The sequence below is a fragment of the Eurosta solidaginis genome, chromosome 5 (assembly GCF_040869045.1).
Source record: "Eurosta solidaginis isolate ZX-2024a chromosome 5, ASM4086904v1, whole genome shotgun sequence".
Classification (NCBI taxonomy): domain Eukaryota; kingdom Metazoa; phylum Arthropoda; class Insecta; order Diptera; family Tephritidae; genus Eurosta; species Eurosta solidaginis.
In genome coordinates, this window is record NC_090323.1 from 270078363 (window position 1) to 270098107 (window position 19745).

Below are 19745 nucleotides of genomic sequence, written 5' to 3' on the forward strand. Positions count from 1 at the left end.
AAATATGAGCACACTGAAAACATTGTACTTCCACCTTGACAAAGGTAGGAAATAGAAACCCTACGTACATATACATACAAATGTGTATGTGCATACTCATTAGTATTTTAAACATAACTCGCTTTCCATAGCCTCATTCATGGTTTTGTAACACTGTTGGTGTCAATGCTCCACCGAATTTATTGATGTGTATACATCAGATTATGTCCAAATCGGTGCTTGCGAGAATTAGTCCAACATGTGAACTGTACATGTCTCTCATTCTAAAGTTCTTTTTCTTGTCTGTTTTATGCGAACTCACATCAATGCGCGCCAAAATTGTTAAGAGACGCGCTTCCAAATACCCAACAGACCGAACGTCTGAGTAGTGACTGCGGCCACACCTCACCTCCTGCTGTTCTGCTATTTAACCACGTTGACTTTTAAGGCGCGCACGTTGGATCGTGTCAATAACCTGTAGAATTTTTTGCGAATTTTTTTTATTCTGCTTTGTTTCATTCTGGCATTTTGTTTTGATTGCTCACTCCGACGCCGATTATTTTCCAGCAAATGTTTTGTATGTGCTCACCTTAATGGTTGTATCGAGCTCATACGTTGCGCTTGTTCTTCTTTGTTTTTTTACTACAGCTTTATTTGCTTTGTGCCTGGATTTGTTTTGCTTTCTCGTAAATTATGAGCATTTTTTATTTACTACGTGTTTTGCTCCCAGCACCGTGTCCGCGTGCTTGTCAATAGCGCACAAGTGCTGGGGGCTGCTCTGCTATTAGGGGGCACCAGAGTGCGCACCCGATTAACTTACCGCGCAAAATCAACTTATCACAAACTTTCGTTGGCTTCGGCTTCGCACACGCCATTGTGTCATTGAACTTTTGTGACAGCGCGCCAAAATACTGAATCCGATACAATCGCCTGCTGTTTGTTGTTTCAATGGCATCATTTCTAGCAATTTTATTGCATTGTCTGTTCGGAACAGCAGTCGTAGGGGTCAATGGATGAGAGATATTTAGAATTTAGAACTGGGGTCTTCATTTCGATAGCATAATTGTGCTTTCATTTCATATGATTTCATATGCAAAAGGGCAATCACTTTTGTTTTTGGTGACATATAAGTTAAATTTTAGAATTTTCAATACGAATAGCTGAAGCAGTGCCACTTCCACATCAGGGTTGGGAAAAGACATTTCATGAATTGTACTAAATCCACTCAAAAATCGTACTTTTTTCGTTCAAATTGTACTGAATTTTTTTGTGTATGGATTTACATATATTGCACTATTACTCATTTACTTTTTTTTTACTTTTTAGTACAAAAATCAAAATACGTGGTTAAACGTTCTGTTCATGAATAATTTTTCTTCTTAGTTCGCATGGCTGGGTACACGGGTACCACAAGGCAGTTCATACGTGAGAACTACGAGTGGTACCTGGGTATCCCAGCCATGAGAACTAGTAATAAAAACTAATTTATTAAAAAAAATCATCTTTATGAAATTATATTTGAAAAATTGTATCTCCTTTTTGTAGACAACTTATTCCCATACGATGCCACAAAATTTTTACCCGTTTTTATTTGTAGAAGGAAACAAAACATAAATATTCTTTTCTCAAACGTAAAACATACTATTATTACATAGGTACATTTTAAATATTTGCATATATGTATGTATGTATGTTTGTTAATCAAAAAACTTTTCATCCTCGTCAACGGGTAAACTTTGTTCACAACTAACTCCCTTATCAATTTGCATATTATAACAACATTGGCCCCTGGTCGTAATAAAATCCTTTGTTTTTATCAAAGAAGAAACTGATTCAACAAGTAAACGATTTCTACACCTGGTTTTAATTATATTCTGTATCGAAAATATTCTTTCAACATTCGCTGAAGAATGTGGAATTGATAAAAACCCCTGTGCAATTCTGTGTATATTTGCAAAAATCGGCTCGTTCAGTTCATTTTTCAATAATCGCACCTTTGCCTAAACCCCCTAATCCAGGGTGTTATGCGGACCGTGCCTATTGGACGATTTGCAGCCTGGGGATAAATTCGGCTGTATTCGAACGGAGCCTTACCGATACCGGGCCACCTCGGGAAGTATTAATGGCCTTACCACAGTAAGGGGCGCTGCTGTGGCGGACGGTTCTTTCCCCGTATATAATAGTGGACCGCTGAGCCCGCCTTGTCGGGCAGGTTGTCGTACGACCAAGATGAACGACTCATTACCTGACTGTAATAAGGACGATGTAAAGAGGAGGACTGAGTCGCAATCCAAGGACGACAAATACGAATTAAGCGATTCGTAGGACTCGGGGAGTGAGAGTAGTGCTGATTCAATGAACTCCGTGTTGGAGAAGCACACAAATGAAAACGGAGTAGAAGAGTGGAGAAGGGTACGGAGCAGAGGAAGCAAAAGAGCTCTCTCGCAGTACCGTGCAGCACTAAGAATTGTACAACGCTTGGGAGCAGTGGTCGACCCAACAGAAGTGGAGATCGAGCGCTTGGAATGGGCCCATGAAGCGGTAGAAGTAGGTCGAAGGCAGTTAAAAGGTTTGCTGCGAGAAACCCTCGGTTCTGCAACCGGTACGAGGAGGAAGAAGCGTTGAATGGCAGAATGAAGAGGCAACCTTCGGCGGAAGGCGACAAGCCTGCTTTCAAGAGGCAGAAAGGACCTAGTCCTAGAGCCGCGAGGCAGGGCAATCGCATAGATAAGACAAGTAGGCCCAAAGCTATAAGACAGATGGGCTCCAATAGCGAGGTAGCAACTACCTCGAAATCTGCGAGTCAGAAGGAAGTTCCAATTTGGGAAGTAGGAGATAAGCCAAAGGGAGATAACGCTAGGAATCCGGCTTTCTCGGAGGCGCTAAAGGGAGTTAACGCTAAGACTCCGGCTTTCTCGGAGGTGCCAAAGGGAGATAACACTAAGACTCCTGCTTTTCCCGAGAAGATGAGTGATGTGGCAAAGCGGTCACTGACTGTGGCGCTGGTTGATCGTAGCAGTCCTTTTGGGACAAATATCTACTGAAAGGGTGAGATCTGTGGAAAGAGAGCTTATTAGCTTAATACTTAAGATGATGCGGGAACAACCAAGTAAGCCCCTTCCAACCTTTTATTCGGGGTGATGGTATAATGGTGTGAAGATGATAGCGTGCGACAACAACGCGAGCTTGCGGTGGCTGGAGGAAGTGGTTCCAAACCTCCAAAGGTAAGGCACCAACGCGCGGTTTGAGGTGGTGGATAAAGCGCAAATCCCCACGGTACCAAAAGTTAAGGTATGGATCCCATGCGTGATGAAGTCGGAGGATACACTGCGACTTCTACAGAATCAGAATCCGAACATACCGACACAGGATTGGCAGGTACTTACTGTATCTCGGCCTACCGAGGATGGTCAGTTCTACATCTTCCAAATAAACAAGTAGGCGGAGGACATTTTGTACACGCAGCTTAGTAAAATGTCCTTTGGCACTGGCAAAATTTACATGCGACTCAGGAAAAGAAGTACCGAGGATAAAAACCCTAACACGCTAGAGGTGGGCGAAGTCGAAAAGGACCTCAAAATCCTAAGGGAAAAAAGACAGGTGGAGGTCCCCGACGTCACCACGAACGTGCTAGAAGAGGACCAACCGCTAAATGGTGCTGTGACTCGCACAGAGGAACACCCTGAACAACAGTCACGAGAGGCTGAAGGAGGCCTCGAATACTCTAAACCAAAAGGGCAAGGGGAGGACGACGACGTCAAGACGAAGGTGCTGGAGGGGGACAAACAGCCCAATGGTGCTGCGAGTCCTACAGATAAACCTCCAACACAGTAAAGTGGCGTCGAGCGAACTCCTCCTAACCCTTGAGGAGGGTTCGTTTGACGTGGCGCTGATCCAGGAGCCGTGGCTCTCATCGGGAGGAAAGGTTTCTGGACTTAGCGCGCGCGGGTTTGGCGTTTACTACGCGCAAACGGAAGGACGGGTGCGAGCTGTAGTAATGGTAAGGAAACAGCTGCATTCATATATGCTGCCTAATTACACCACTGAGGATCTCGTAGCGGTGGCCGTTGAGCAAAAGAATAAGCAGGCATTTATCTTGGCGTCCTGCTACATGGCCCATGCTGCGGAGGTTCCACCAATGGAGTGCAAAAGGCTAGTACAGGAGGAAGGGCGCAAAGGGCGGTTGGTCATAGGCGCAGATGCAAATGCGCACCACAATGCGTGGGGAGGAGCAGATACGATCGAGAGAGGCGAATCTCTGTTTTGTTACATCCTGCAAACCAATTTGCAGATAGCCAACAGGGGAAATGTCCCTACATACACTGGTCCAACATCCAGCAATGTTCTGGATATTACATTGAGCTCCGAGCGTGATATATCAAGGTATGATTGGATGGTTCTTGATAGAACATCCTTCTCCGACCATGCGTATATCAGCTTCAACATCCCCCTAAAGAGAGTAGAGAAGGGAAGAACCTTTAGAAATCCTAGGTCAACGAACTGGGCTAAATTCCAGAAACATGTGGAAACAAAACTGGGACAACCCAAAGAGGTTGCTAATGTAGAGGAACTGGAGGAGTCGAATGAATTCCTAACAAGGACGCTTATGACTGCGTATAACAAAGCTTGCCCTCTAAGAAGATTCAGAGGAAAAGCAAAGCCGCCATGGTGGAGCAATGAGCTGAGTCTTCTAAGAAGACAGTTAAAAGAAATGTTTAAGCTCGCAAAGGCCGCGGAAAGCGAAGCGTTTCGGGACGAGTACAGGGATCTACTGAGGATCTACAAGTGTGAAATTACCAGGGCAAAGAGAAACTCATGGGAAAGTTTCTGTACGGACATAGAGTGCTCCAGCGAAACAGCACGGTTGAAAAAAGTCCTAGCAAAAGGAAACATAGTCCAGGGACTAATAAAGAAAGAGAACGGGGAATGGTCACGTAATAGTGAGGAATCCCTTGAGGTGCTTCTCGACACACATTTCCCATCGGGAGACGGTTTAGAGGAGCCAGCAGACATCACTCACACTTCGATCACCGAGCTAGTAGTGCCGGGCTTGGTGACCGATACCAAGATCGAGTGGGCAGTGAAGACGTTTTCTATGTTTAAATCGCCGGGCCCAGATGGTATATTCCCGGCCATGCTACAAGTCTCAAGTAGGGCGGTCGTGGAATGGCTTAAAATAATATTCGATGGGTGCATACGACTGAATCATGTACCGCACTCTTGGAGAACAGCTCGTGTAGCTTTTCTACCAAAGGCGGGGGAGATCGGTCACGTGTATCCAAAAGACTATAGACGCATTAGCTTAACATCATTTCTCCTCAAAACCTTTGAGAGGCTGATAGATGTGTACATAAAGTCCAACGTGGATGAAAAGCTGCTCTCCACAACACAGCATGCGTACACCAAAGGCAAGTCGGTAGACACCGCATTGCATAGGGTGGTAATAAGCATAGAGAAATCCCTGGAATATAAGGAGTATGCTCTACGAGTCTTCTTGGACATTGCCGGGGCTTTCAATAATGTTGCAAAATGGGCGATTATGGATGGTCTTAATTACATTAAAGTACATCCTGCCTTAATCAGATGGATCGGCTGCATGTTAAATTGCAGAAAGATTACATCACAATGGGGATTGTACGAGGCCACGAAATCAGTAGACAGGGGCACGCCGCAGGGAGGGGTGCTATCACCTCTGCTGTGGACGCTGGTCATCAACCAATTGCTCAGGCAATTCGATGAGGGACCCGTAAAACTTACGGCTTACGCAGATGACGTTGCAATTGTCATCAGTGGAAAGTGCTTTCCAACGATAAGTTCTTTGATGGATCGGGCGCTTCGCGATATTCATACCTGGGCATCTAATGTCGGATTGAAAGTCAATGCGGAGAAAACGGATATGGTCTTGTTTACAAAGAGGTACAAGGTCCCAAATTGGACCAGGCCTAAGTTAGGAGGGGTGACCTTACAGGAGAAACCTTGCACAAAATATTTGGAATCATCCTAGACAGTAAGCTGTCATGGAAGCTCAACGTGGAGGAGAGGGTCAAGAAGGCCTCAACGGCACTCTATGCATGTAAAAGAACGCTGGGGTGTACGTGGGACCTATCGCCCTCTCTTTCTCATTAGGTTTATACAGCGATTGTAAGCCCTATTCTATAATATGGAGTTCTTGTTTGGTGGAAAGCCACACAAAAAACAACATACCTCAAAATTTAGAGCGGGTATGCAGACTATCGATGCTTACCATTACGGGAGCCCTGAAACCAACCCCGACGGCTGCACTGTATGCCATTTTGCAAATCCTACCTGTAGACCTGGTAGCAAAGAACAAAGCGTTAACGACCGCAATCAGGCTCTGTGCTTCGGGGCAGCTTGAGCGCCGAACATATGGCCATAGTAGTATAGCGTCATCAATCACTAGACGAACAGACTACATGATTCCCAATCTGCGCTTCGAGGGAGATCTTAAGGCCACAATAGAGGTGGACGGTTGGCGCAAGGGTACGCAAATGGCGGACGAGGCGATACATGTGTACACCGATGGTTCCAAAGTAGTGGAAGGAGTAGGGTCTCCGGTATACTGCGCTGATCCGGAAATAAGCAGATCCTACAGGCTGCCGGATTACTGTAGCGTTTTCCAGCGGAAATATTAGCCGTAACCAAAGCGGTAGAAACCCTGGAAGAGAATAGCTTAAGCTGCAACCGTGTTAACTTTTATATTGACAGTCAAGCAGCAATTAAAGCAATAATCTCGCATAGCACAGCATCTAAATGCGTGTTGGAGTATAAGCAGTCTCTGGAGAGAATCGGGACAGGGAGAAGCATACATCTATATTGGCTCCCAGGGCATATGGGAATAGATGGGAATGAAAAAGCCGACGAACTAGCTAAAAAGGGCGCATCCCTTGAAGCTTGCTCCGTAGATGTCCCAATTAGATTGAGCGAGATTAAGCGAAGGCGAGAGGTGCACATGATCGACCAAGCGGGAAAGGCGTGGGTTCAAGCGCGGGGCTGTAAAGTTTCGAAGATTATGTGTAGGTCTTACAACCTTAGACTAACACAGTTGCTCTTATCATTAAAAAGAGAGGAATGTAGACTCATGACGGGTATTCTGACTGGACACTGCCTTCTGGCGTCACATGCCTTTAAACTAGGCTTGGTCAGTGATAGCAGATGTAGGAAGTGCGGGTTGGAGGAGGAAACGATCGAGCACATTCTGTGCTCGTGCCTTGCACTTGCCAGGCTAAGACTCCAGCTATTAGGAGTGATACAGCTGTCAGATCTAGAAGCAGCAAGTGACTTAAGTCCTAGGAAGCTTCTAGTATTTGCCAAGAGGACGGAGTTATTTTATAACATAGGTCCTGGTTTTTGATAGGGTTTTTCAGTTTGGTCGTTAAAACAAACTTCTGGTAACACTACGGACTCAATCAGTCTATGTGAGGTCCTCATGGACCGTCCAGTTCAACCTACCTACCTTGCCTAAAACTCAGAAATGCAATGATTTTTATGAGCACGCAATTCTTCGTGTTCTGACAGGGCTCGATATTCCCAATTAATTGCCTCGATTTTATCAATTTCACACGTAGGAAATAATTTAGCAACCAGTGGAACAATGCTAGTTACTTCTCCTGATAAATCAGTTTAAGGAGCAAGCTTTGTGGCCCAATTCAAAATTTCATTAACAAAGTCAATTTTCGTCTGTAGGTTTTTACAAAACTCCATGTAAAATAGTTTGACGTTTAGTTTAAAATTTTAAATATCTTGTTTTTCCAATAAATTTTTACAAATGAATAGATCTACTTCAGCGCCGCAATATATTTTATCATTATCCATATGGTTTTTGTTTACATCTATTTTAGAAATAGTAGTGTTATCCAAATACTCTTTTTGATTTCAGTGAAAACAGGTGCGTTTCATACATATGTATGTAGGTACATATTATTTCAAACTTAATTATTGCCTGAAAAATCGTATGTGATAAAGAGAGACAGTGCTAATCGAACTACTAGTGCAACTACACAGATGAAAGGAACGTTGTCGTTTGTTCCAAAGACGGTTGCCGTAGCGTCAAAATACATTACTTAAATTAGAATATTAACTGTAGGCAAAATTGTACCAGAAATGGCAGCGTAGTACTTCAGTACTTTCTTGGGTCAAAATGTATCAAAAAATTACAATTGTATCGAAAAACCCAACCCTGTGCCACATAGTGCAGAGGTCGTGCGCTAGTACAATAATTATATTTGCTCACCTCTCACATTTTATTCAGTTTAGTAGCCGATGAGCAGGCGTCATAGCAACTTTGGAGAAGGCAATTGATTATTTCCTTTGAGTGTTAACCGTTAAGCATGCATTTGTTTTGCCTCGTTGCTCGTTGACCAACGACTAAGCCACCACCACTACGATGGTGTTACTCTTATACTGTTTTCACACAGAAACTTAATGATCTCATTTCACCTGCTAATGAAATCGTAAATTTTTTGCTTTCACACAGAAGTAACTGCTCGATTAGTATGAAGGATGAGACAGACAATCATGGCGGAACGATACAAGGTGGGAGCATGGTGACATACCTACAAACAAACAAAAATTCCATGTACTTGTAAATTCGATGGACAAATGTCAAAATCGTACTGCGCCGGTAGTTGATGTATCAAATCAAATAAAAAAGTTTATAATCAGCTGTTCGATGCGGCCACCTTGTATCGTTCCGCCATGCAGACAATGACATTTGCTTTGAAAACTAAGAAGCGGAAACGGAAGCGGAACGCTGCCAACAGAGTTGCATTGTGCTTTTGACTTCATTAGGCATTCGATTAGCTACTAATGAAATAATAATAGATTCGAATTTTGTAGGGAAGATTGAGCTCAATAAGCGTCTTAATTTAGAAAACTGCCTTTATTATTCAATAAGCCGTCTGTGTGAAAACAGTATTAGACCATGTCTAAACATGCACTAATCTATAATAAATTCACAATAGTTAATATAGCCGTTCACATACATACATACATATGTATGGCCCATCCCTAGAAACTAGACTATTAGCTGTCAAACTTTTAGGTTTCTCTTTTATTTCGTGCTTTTGTTAAGAGCTGACAGGTGGTTCTAGACTAGTAAAAAGAGCGCCATCAATAATATTTGTTCATAATTACCGATTATCGAAGAGAAGCATTTATATGGGAGATCCAGTTATTTAAATACCGATTAGGAGTTAAGTACGAAAATGGAGATAATCTCGTTATATGTAAACTAAGTCTTACCAACAAGGTCACAGTTCAAATTTTGCAAACACTGGCATAGTGTAGGTTAGGTTAGGTCAATAAAGACCTCACAATAAACTAAATGTGTTCATAGTGTTACCAAAATTTGTTTGATGACCAAATATTGAAAATCTCTTACTAGTATAAAATAACTTCGTCCTCTTGGCGAATACTAAAAGCTTTTTTAAGATCTAGTTTAATAGCGGACTCGAGGTCTGGCAACTCCGCCGATCCTAGTAGCTGGAGCCTTAACCTTAGCGCAGGACACGAACATAGAACATGCTTAACCGTTTCTTCCTGCAGGTCGCACTTCCTACATATGACTGAAGAGGCCTAACTTATAAGCATGTGATGCCAGAAGGTAGTGTCCAGTTAGTATGCCTATCGGGAGCCTTAAGTGTTCTCTCTTTAGAGATGTAAGCAACTCTGTAAGTCTAAGCACATGATCTGCGCTACTGTCCACGCCTATCCTGTTTGATCGACCATATGCAGCTTCTGTCTTTTTTGACATCGTATTGGGATATCTACCGCTGACTCATCGAGTGCTGCACCCACCTTTGCCAACTCTTCGGCCTTTTCGTTACCTGGAATAATGTAGTACCTACTGAATTCAGCTCCTTTTTCGAAATCGGAAATAAGTCTGACACACACTGAAAGAAAAAGACTGGTAAAATCAACTGAAATGCGGGTCAATTTAACCGAAATTTCTGTTAATTTTTATCCATCGCAACAAGATGTTGAATCAACTGCGCACAAATCGTTGATTCGTAATTGACCGTTTTAGTAGTCAAATGAACAAAAAAAGTTGCTGCGACAGTTATGTACGAAAGTACCTATGTTCCCATATAAATAAAGAAATGTAAGGCGCGATAACCTCCGAAAAGATCTAAGGCCGAGCTTCTCTTCCAATTTGCGTCGTACTCCTCTTGATTTGCCCTACAAATTGGCCGGACGGGACCTATACCTTTTATGCCGACTCCGAACAGCATTTGCAAGGCAGATGAGTTTTCACTGAGAGCTTTTCATGGCAGAAATACACTCGGAGCGCTTGCCAAACACTGCCGAGGGTGACCCCGCTTAGAAAAATTGTCTTCTAATTGAAAACCTTGGGTCATATTCATAGTCAAGTTAAAGTATGCGCTAAAAAAGTTAGAGCATATTTCAATAAAAATCATACTTTATCTTTATCATAGTCGCAAAAAAGCCGGATTCATCGGTTAGAGCCATCGCTAAAGTTAGAGAGGCGAAAAGCTGTCACTAAAGCTGTTACTAAAATCTGTCAAATGAAATGAAATTTCAATTTACGTGTGTATTCGGTAATTTAAGATGTATTTTTGATTCAAGAAGAGTGAAAATGTCTTACTTTGAGGAAATCGAAAGAGATTTTGAAATTATTGACAATTCGTGATTAATGAGAAAGCCAAAAATATATAAAGAACGATTTGATCCATTTGTTTTAGGGTACAAGGTTTCTTTAAATACTAAAAAATACATAATTCGTTTTTCGAGCAAATCTTATTATTTAATACAATTTGTACTCTTTTTGGTATTAGACAAAAAGTGCACACGGCGATGGTTACTAGGTCATGTTTCTGAATTTCACTTCTTCATCGGATGGCGAGCTTCGAACTCTAGTACCTGCATTTGAAAACCAAGCTGATGACGAAGTGAAGGCGCAAGAAATGAATAACAACAAGCAAACGTCAAGACGAGTGATTTGACAACATTGCTTAATAGACTTTTTTATGTAATAGAATTTTTCCTAAAGTAGGCTCTCGTTACAGCATGCCACTAAACTGACTATGATATACTTAGAACTGAAATGTACTCTATCTTTTTAATGCCGCACCAAGTGAAGCATACTCTAACTCAGGACTATGAATAAGCCCCTTATTTCTAAAATTTTGATGTTGCTTTGCCCGGGGTGCAAACCCAGGCCATACGGTGTGGCAGGCGGAGCACGCTACCATCACACCACGGTGGCACTTACTAACCGAACGTCAATTGGGCTTACATCAAATATGCTGGCATACATTAAACATTATACACTTTATTATTTTGTTTTATTAAACGCACGTTCACCAAAATTTATATTTTATAATTTATTTAATTGTGATTTTTGGCGACCTCTTAATTAATTACTTATTTTGTTTAAAGCTGGCTTCAGGTCAAATTGAGTAAAACACAATATGTTTAAGTTTTACTACCAATATATTTCGGCTACTCTTCCGGTAACCGTCTTCAGGGCGTAAATTGCATTTATTTACACGTCTGCTCTGTCTGACGTGGAGCTGTGTACACAGCATATTGTGTACATATTGTGTTTTACTCAATTTGACCTGAAGCCAGCTTTAAACAAAATAGGTAAATAATTTATTTAATTTATAGTTTTGAACTTCGCTTTGCAAATAGAAATGAAAATAGTAGTCACAAAACTGATTCTCAATTCTTTCGGTTGCAGCTCAGCTCATTCTCAATACCTTTTCTCGCATGTAGTTGACACACTTGATTGTTTCGAACAAAACTTGTATAAATGTTTGACATAACATTTTAAATAGATAACTTGTAAGTTATAGAAAAGTAAAGAATCAAATCGCTAGAAGGTAATTCACCACTGGAGTAACTTTAAATGTAATTCGGCAAGTTTAATTTTCGTAACACTTTAAGTTGAAACGGTTCCAAAGCAACTCAAACTTTTATGTTGTCGGAAACATCAACATTAAAAAAGGATGTTTTTTTTTATCTCATTAAATTCGTTCGCGTGAGTGAAAATTCGTAAAAACTTGAACAAAATGTTACTAACTTTGGAAAAATCCTGTTCGTTCAAAAAAACTTTTGCACAGTAAATTCAAAAAAGGGTTTTTCGTTTTGTATTGATAACTGAAAAGCTGGTTTTTTGTTGTTTTCCCATTTTGTGTTTTTTCGATTTGGTGTTTTTCTTATTTTGGTATTTTTTTTAAACAAGTGGCACCAACGGCATAAGTACAAAGTAGAGAGCGCAGTGAGCGTAAAATTCTCTATGAAATTTGCTCATGGATTGACTGTTGATCGCAGTTGAAATGACCAGTGAAATCAGTTGTGTTAACAAAAAAAAAAAGTTAGATTGATTAGGAATCTGCCAATTTTACAGAATTTTGTTAACTTAAGAGCAACAATTTCTCTGCTGTTGAAATGACTAAACTAATTTGTTCGTTTGACAAAGAACTCGGTCGAATTAACCGTACTTCGATCAATTTCACCGAATCTCCGTTAAGTCAAGAACAACAGAACCGATTTGTTGATTTTACTAGCACCATTTCTTTCAGTTCACTTGATCTACGAAAAAATGTGTTCAATTTTTTTTTTTTTTAACATTTACGCGTCAGTTCTTATTTTATTATTCAACTTAATTTTCTATTTCCAAAACAAATAAGCCAAATTTAATCAGTTTTTCGACTTTACATAAAATGTACTCAGCCTCTTCGTTATTTCGCAAGGCGCTACTAACCAGCCGCAATTCTTTAATGACAGCACTACGCAAGCAGGCAGACTACAACAAGACTCGAGTAAATCTTAAGCTCACGGCCGATTCCACATTGATATGTCAAGGCTTTACAGGTAAACAGGCAACATTTCATTGTCAGGAAACGCTCAAATATGGCACAAAGTTAGTTGGTGGTGTATCGCCGAATAAAGGTGGCACCAAACATTTGGATAAACCCGTCTTCGCCACAATCGAGGAGGCTAAAAAGGAGCTGAACCCACACGCGACTGTGCTCTATGTGCCGGCGTCTAGGGCTGCAAAAGCAATCGATGATGCGCTCAAAGCTGAGATTCCTCTCATCGTAATAATCACCGAGGGTATACCGCAACATGACATGGTGCGGGTCAAAGATGCTTTAATGCAACAAGAAAAAAGTCGTATTGTTGGTCCCAATTGTCCTGGAGTGATAGTGCCCGAGCTGTGTAAAATTGGTATTATGCCCGGAAATATACATAAACGAGGCTGTGTGGGTGTGGTCTCACGTTCCGGCACATTGACTTACGAAGCCGTCAATCAAACGACGAAAATTGGTCTGGGACAAAGTTTGGTTGTGGGCATAGGCGGTGATCCATTTAATGGTACCAATTATATTGATTGTCTAGATATCTTTCTTAATGATCCTGAAACGAAAGGTATTGTGTTGATTGGCGAAATAGGTGGCAGTGCGGAGGAGGACGCCGCTGAATACTTAAAACAGCACAATAGCGGAGAAAAGGCCAAACCAATTGTTTCATTTATAGCTGGACGAACAGCACCACCCGGTAGGCGCATGGGTCATGCTGGCGCTATTATTTCGGGTGGTAAAGGTGCAGCGATCGACAAGGTCAAAGCATTGGAGAAGGCAAATGTCATAGTGTCGGAAAGTCCAACTAAACTTGGAGATTTATTGCATGCAGAGATGAAAAGGCAGAAATTAGTGGAGTGAGGCAGGTGAAACGGCGTTCTTTGCGGTAATTGGTGTTCATATGTGTTACCATTTAAATAAATACGCTTTTCTGCTTACATATGTTAATAAAAAAAATTACGTTAAATATTCGTTCAAATTTGGTTTTAAATTGTTCATTTCTTGAGTAAGTGGAAAACATGGCAGGGTCTGGTGATTGGGTTGTCAATGTCAGGGACATCACGACAGACATGTGTCTGGCGGAATTTCGTGCTGGATATCGTAGCAGTGCATCTGAAGAATCCACGTATTAGCAAACTGAAGACAGCCAGCACAGTTTTGATTATGCACTCATGTAGAAACTCGGGGGATGGCTGACGGCATGTCGAAAGAGAGCTAAAAGTCCAGGTCTGCTCAAACACATTACGAATGTAGCGGCATTTAATTTCGTCCGGTTTGACTGATGGACTTCGCATATTAAGACTTGGCTTAAACTTAGTTGCTGCTTCGATATCCGATAAATCTGCCCCTATGTGGATTAAGCCCTTAGCTAGAAGAGCCATTGCGGCACCCTTAGATAAGGTTACAATACATCCGAAATTTGGTAAATCTTTACTTTAGCTAACAACTGGTATCATGGAAAAATATCGGAAGAGGTTTTTTTATTTCTGTCAAAACGTATTTCCAACAAACAGAAAAAATTACCGCGGAAATATTTTTTTTTGGGGGGGGTGGGGTGGAGGTGGTGGGACCACAAAATCATCGAAATCACAACACCCACATGAAAATTTTAAATTGTTTGCTAATATCTCTTGGACAAAAAAATACCAGTTTCCGAACTCGTGGTCCATGGTCCAAAGCAGAGCCGGCCAAAAGTTGCACATTGCGCAATTTGAGTTCGTATTTTCACACAGACACTAACGATGTGCGATCACGATCGTTTGCTTTCGCTTGTCACTCACTAAAATCAACAGTGAATGCAAAAGGAAAAGTCCATGCTACTTTTTGGGCACATAATAAAAACAATATGCTGCAATGTTAAAGTGACTTTTAATACGTTTTAGTTAGTGTTATTAAGTTCCTTTGAACATACATATTAATATTGACAATTTAAATATTAATAATTAATAATAATTAATTAATTATTAATAAATATTGACAATTTAATATAAGTAACTTTTTATACGTTCTACTTAGTTTTATTAATTTTCATAAATTTTTTTTGTTGAATAACTTTATGTTTTGAAAATATATATTTCTATCTTTACATTTACTTTTTTTTATAGTTCTTTCTTAATGAGAAAGTGATTTTTTTAAGTAAATTTTGCATTGAAGAAACACCATGCCTTCTTTTATAAAAAAGTTTTATCTGGCTAGCTCGACCCCCGCGTTCTTAGTTATATGAATATAAATAAATATTATTAGGATTAGCTTGAAATCAAATAACTAGAGTCCTTTTTAATTTCGAACTTCACAGTCCACATTTTCTTTTAGCACACTGTGGGGAGTTCTCACTCAATTTTTACACACACTTATGCAATTGTTTTAGTATTTGTGTGGCCGGCTCTGGTCCAAAGCGCGTCTTTTGAAACCACTCACGATATTTTTGAGTGATTTTAGCAGTTGAGCTAAAATAAATAATTTCTCGAATTTTTGCGAAAACGCTTGTGAGATTTGTTTGCATTATTTTAGTCACACAATTCATAGAAGTTTGTTTTTAAATTATCGAAAATAGAAAAAAAATTTATTGTCGATATTTGATAAAAATTACTACCACTATTTCCGTGTTCGCTGATGTAACATAATTCTGATCATTTTTGGTCGACACGCGTACAAAGGCCATAATGCACAAAATATCAGCTTGCAATATTTATCGCTAAAATTCTTGGTTGTTTACTACAATAAAAACAACTTTATTAATAACCAAGTGTGAATTACACAAATAACAATCGAACGCAACAAAACAACAATATTACTTTCCTCAGCTGTTATTAGCACTTCTGTTGTTGGTGTTTAAGTGTTAATGGTGAAATGTATTGTGTTACAACAACAATGTATTATGCACTCAAATGTACAGTTATGCTGTTCATGAAATATTTCGATTTTTTAACGAAGTTGTTGCTTAAAAACAGGGGCCGCTCTACTTTGATATGGGATTTTTGAGTCGTAAGAATAAATTCGCTATAACTTCGTTGTCATTTCATTGCTGAAATAGATTTCTGCTGGCCAACACGGCGGCCTTTGGGATACGACATAAAGTCAACTGACTTACATATTTAAAATCAAATAAACCTTTTTATATCTTTCATGAAAATGAAATGGTATATTAATTTCGTCACGAATCCCAAAATTGTAAGTCCTTAAAGGAAACTAGATAGACCCACCATTAAGTATACCGAAATAATCACGATGAAGAGCTGAGTTGATTTAGCCATGTCCGTCTGTCCGTCTGTCTGTTTGTATGCAAACTAGTCCCTCAATTTTTGAGATATCTTGATAAAATTTGGTGAGCGGGTGTATTTAGGTGTCCGATTAGACATTTGTCGGAACCGGCCGGATCGGACCACTATAGCATATATCCTCCATACAACCGATTTTTTAGAAAAAGAGGATTTTTTTTATATCTTCCTCCATTTATCAGATTGAAGCTTCAAACTTCACCATATAATTTCGTATATTGCACATATTGTTGCCTCAAAAAATTGATGAGATCGGTCGTATATATAGTATATATCTCCCACAACCGATTGTTCAGATAAGAAACTTTTCGTAATTACTGCCCATTTTAACAGCTATAAGCTTCAAATTTCACCAGTTGCGTACGTATATAGCATATATTGTTGTGTGAAAAAATCATAGAGATCGGTGGTATATATAGTATATACCCCATATAAACTGTCATTTTTGCCCCTTTTTTACGTCTAGAAGCTTAAAGTTTCATAAAATTTCATCAAATACTTTACGTCATATCTTGTTGAGATACGTGATTCGTAGTCATAGGTTTTATATGCAGACCACAAAAAAGTGAAACTTTGCATCCTCACACAAATTACCTACCTATTTTTTATTTTATATTTATTTTAAAAATCGTTTAGGTATGTACATCTGTTCACTATACATTTCTTATCTTATACAGCCGATTATTTGAAGATTACGAACGAGATGAGATTATTGTTCAGCCCCATTCATGAAAGCTATGAAGTCTTCGGCACAGCCGAAGACTGTCCCGTCATTACTTGTTTCTTTTCATTTCAAAAAAAGTTTAATTTGATTTTAAAAAAAGTTTCTTTTGAAATAAAAAAAATTTCATTTGCTATATTTTTGAGATTATTATTTGACTATATTCGAACTAATTCAGGATCAATGCGGGTCTATTTTATATTTCCGCATCACATATGGATTATTAACGGAACCATTTAGGAATAATTACTAGATTATTTTCGGTATTATTTGAAACAATTTTTCGATACTAACTTCCAGACATTTTCGATTTCACTTTGAGAACATTTTGGGACCGTTTCAGGATTTGCTATTATTTCGAGATCATACCAGAACCAATTCAGAGCAGAAAAGGCTTTGAAGAGACTTGCAAGGTATGGCGCATAGTATCAATTTTACCCAAATATTCGATAAAGTTTCGTAATATTGAATGAGGACCTAAGGCATGTGTAAACTTGTTCTTTACTTGAAACATGAGGGTAAATTTTTGACAAATTCTCAAATAACTCCGAGCTAAAAAAACTAACGCCGTTCTGCAGGTGGGCACAGGCACAATGCAACACCTGATCGCAAAGAACAGAGCCAACAACTATTGCAAAGCCTTCGTTACCTACAAACATACGCCTCACAAAAATATCCCTTAGCCGATCGACAGTATTTTTGGACGAAAGTAAAAAAATATGCAAAAAATAATACAGCTGGGATGAAGTTGTATTACGTCTTGACGTGGCTTTAGCCGAGAGTGTTTATATCAAAACAGTCGTCGCCTTGTCCATCCTGCTGTCGCCTTATATCAATTTTTCACAGAATATTCAAAAAACTTTGTATTTGCTCTCAATATCACCTCGGGGGAGTTTGGAGATATCTGCTGGATCGTGTCTGGGACTACGATGTAATAAAATAATATTCGGCTGTATAACATAATTCCGTCTTACAAAATCCCGAAATTCGAAATCCTGAAACACATAATCCCAACACAAGCAAATCCCGAAAATTCATAGTCCTAACACGACCAAATTGCGACAGTTGATTATCCCGAAAGGACCGATCAAACATCTATTGCGTAGGTGGCCTTCGACTGCGTCTCACAAAAATAACCCTTAGCCGATCCAATACCGTGATCCGCAGTATTTCTGCGCAGACCACCTTTCCGTGTAGACGTTATGTGTAATAGCGAAATTTTAGTAAATTTTCCATAATTGTGTCTTTTCGGGATTCGTTATGGGTGGATTGTGGCTGGTCGGGACTTCTGAAAACTATTGGGATTATGTAATGTCGGGACTCTGAAAGTCGGGATTATTATGTGCACGCAGTCAAATCTCATAGGCAGTGGTGACAGGCTTTATCTATGATTATTTCAATGCAGCGGCTCGCAATAAGCGCTTAATCTTAATAAAGTCGCTTTAAGTAACACCAAAAAGGATAATATTATAAGAAATTGATAACATTTTTTTTGTACTCGAACTCAAAAATGCCAGCTGATGGATGAAGAACTGTCCCAGCTGCAGGAAGGTTTCTTTAATTATTATTACATGAATTCACTCGTTCTTAATACTACAAAACCTCAACAGGTGATACTGCAATCGTCTTTAAAGCAAAGGCAAATGTACTTTTTTAAGGATATACATACATACATACATACATACAATGCATAACAACATACGATTCCATGTGCCTATGTATTTTCCATTACTCACATTGTCGATGCAAAGTGTAATTAATATTTAGCTGAAACAGATGTTTATTTACAGCCAGTTGCATTCGCACAAAATTTACAATTATTTTCTTTTTCTTGGTTTTAGAACGAGAATCAGGGAACTGCACAGTTACGGGTTTGCTTACAAATCCATACTGCAAATACATATAAATGCATACACATACAATCATAAATTTTGACGTTTGGATATACATAGGTACAGATGTAACTACGTAGGTAGTAACGTTTTGGCAGGTCAAGGTGTGGAGCAAAATGTAAAAATAAGAAAGGTCTTAAGCGGTTAAGAATAAAAAAAATTATTGAGCAGGTGGCTTCATTAGCAGCACGCGTGCAACAAGTAATTACACACACATATATACATGCATGCATACATACATACCTTACCTGTAGAGACTCACAAAAGGTGCAGCAGATGCTCGTTTTTATACTCAGCTGAGCAGAGCTCACAGAGTATATTAACTTTGTTCGCATAACGGTAATCCGTAACGGCCTAAACTAATCGAGATAGATATAGACTTCTATATATCAAAATGGTCTGGGTGAAAAAAGAAATTCATTTAGCCATGTCCGTCCGTCCGTCCGTCTGTAAACACGATAACTTGAGTAAATTTTTAAGTATCTTGATGAAATTTGGTATGTAGGTTCCCGGGCGCTCATCTCAGATCGCTATTTAAAATGAATGAAATCGGACTACAACCACACCCACTTTTTCGATATCGAAAATTTCGAAAAACCGAAGAAGTGCGATAATTCATTACCAAAGACGGATAAAGCGATGAAACTTGTTAGGTGCGTTGACCTTATAACGCAAAATGGAAAATTAGAAAAATTTTGTACAATGGGCGTAGCACCGCCCACTTTTAAAAGAAGGTAATTTAAAAGTTTTGCAAGCTGTAATTTGGCAGTCGTTGAAGATATCATGATGAAATTTGGTAGGCATATTATTCCTATTACTATATATGTGCTAAATAAAAATTAGCGAAATCGGATGACGAACACGACCACTTTTATTAAAAAAATTTTTTTAAGTCAAATTTTAACAAAAAAATTAATATCTTTACAGTATAAAAGTAAATTATGTCAACATTCCACTCCAGTAATGATATGATGCAACAAAATACAAAGATAAAAGAAAATTTCAAAATGGGCGTAACTCCGCCCTT

General features: G+C 39.5%; 1 protein-coding gene across 1 annotated transcript; it reads left to right on the forward strand.

The window, feature by feature from the left end:
- Positions 1 to 12636: 12636 nt before the first annotated feature.
- LOC137251833 (succinate--CoA ligase [ADP/GDP-forming] subunit alpha, mitochondrial-like) lies at positions 12637 to 13705 on the forward strand. The gene has a single exon (XM_067786722.1). It carries the CDS (start codon positions 12687 to 12689, stop codon positions 13686 to 13688), a length of 1002 nt encoding a protein of 333 aa, XP_067642823.1. The 5' UTR covers positions 12637 to 12686; the 3' UTR covers positions 13689 to 13705.
- The last annotated feature ends 6040 nt before the right edge of the window (positions 13706 to 19745 follow it).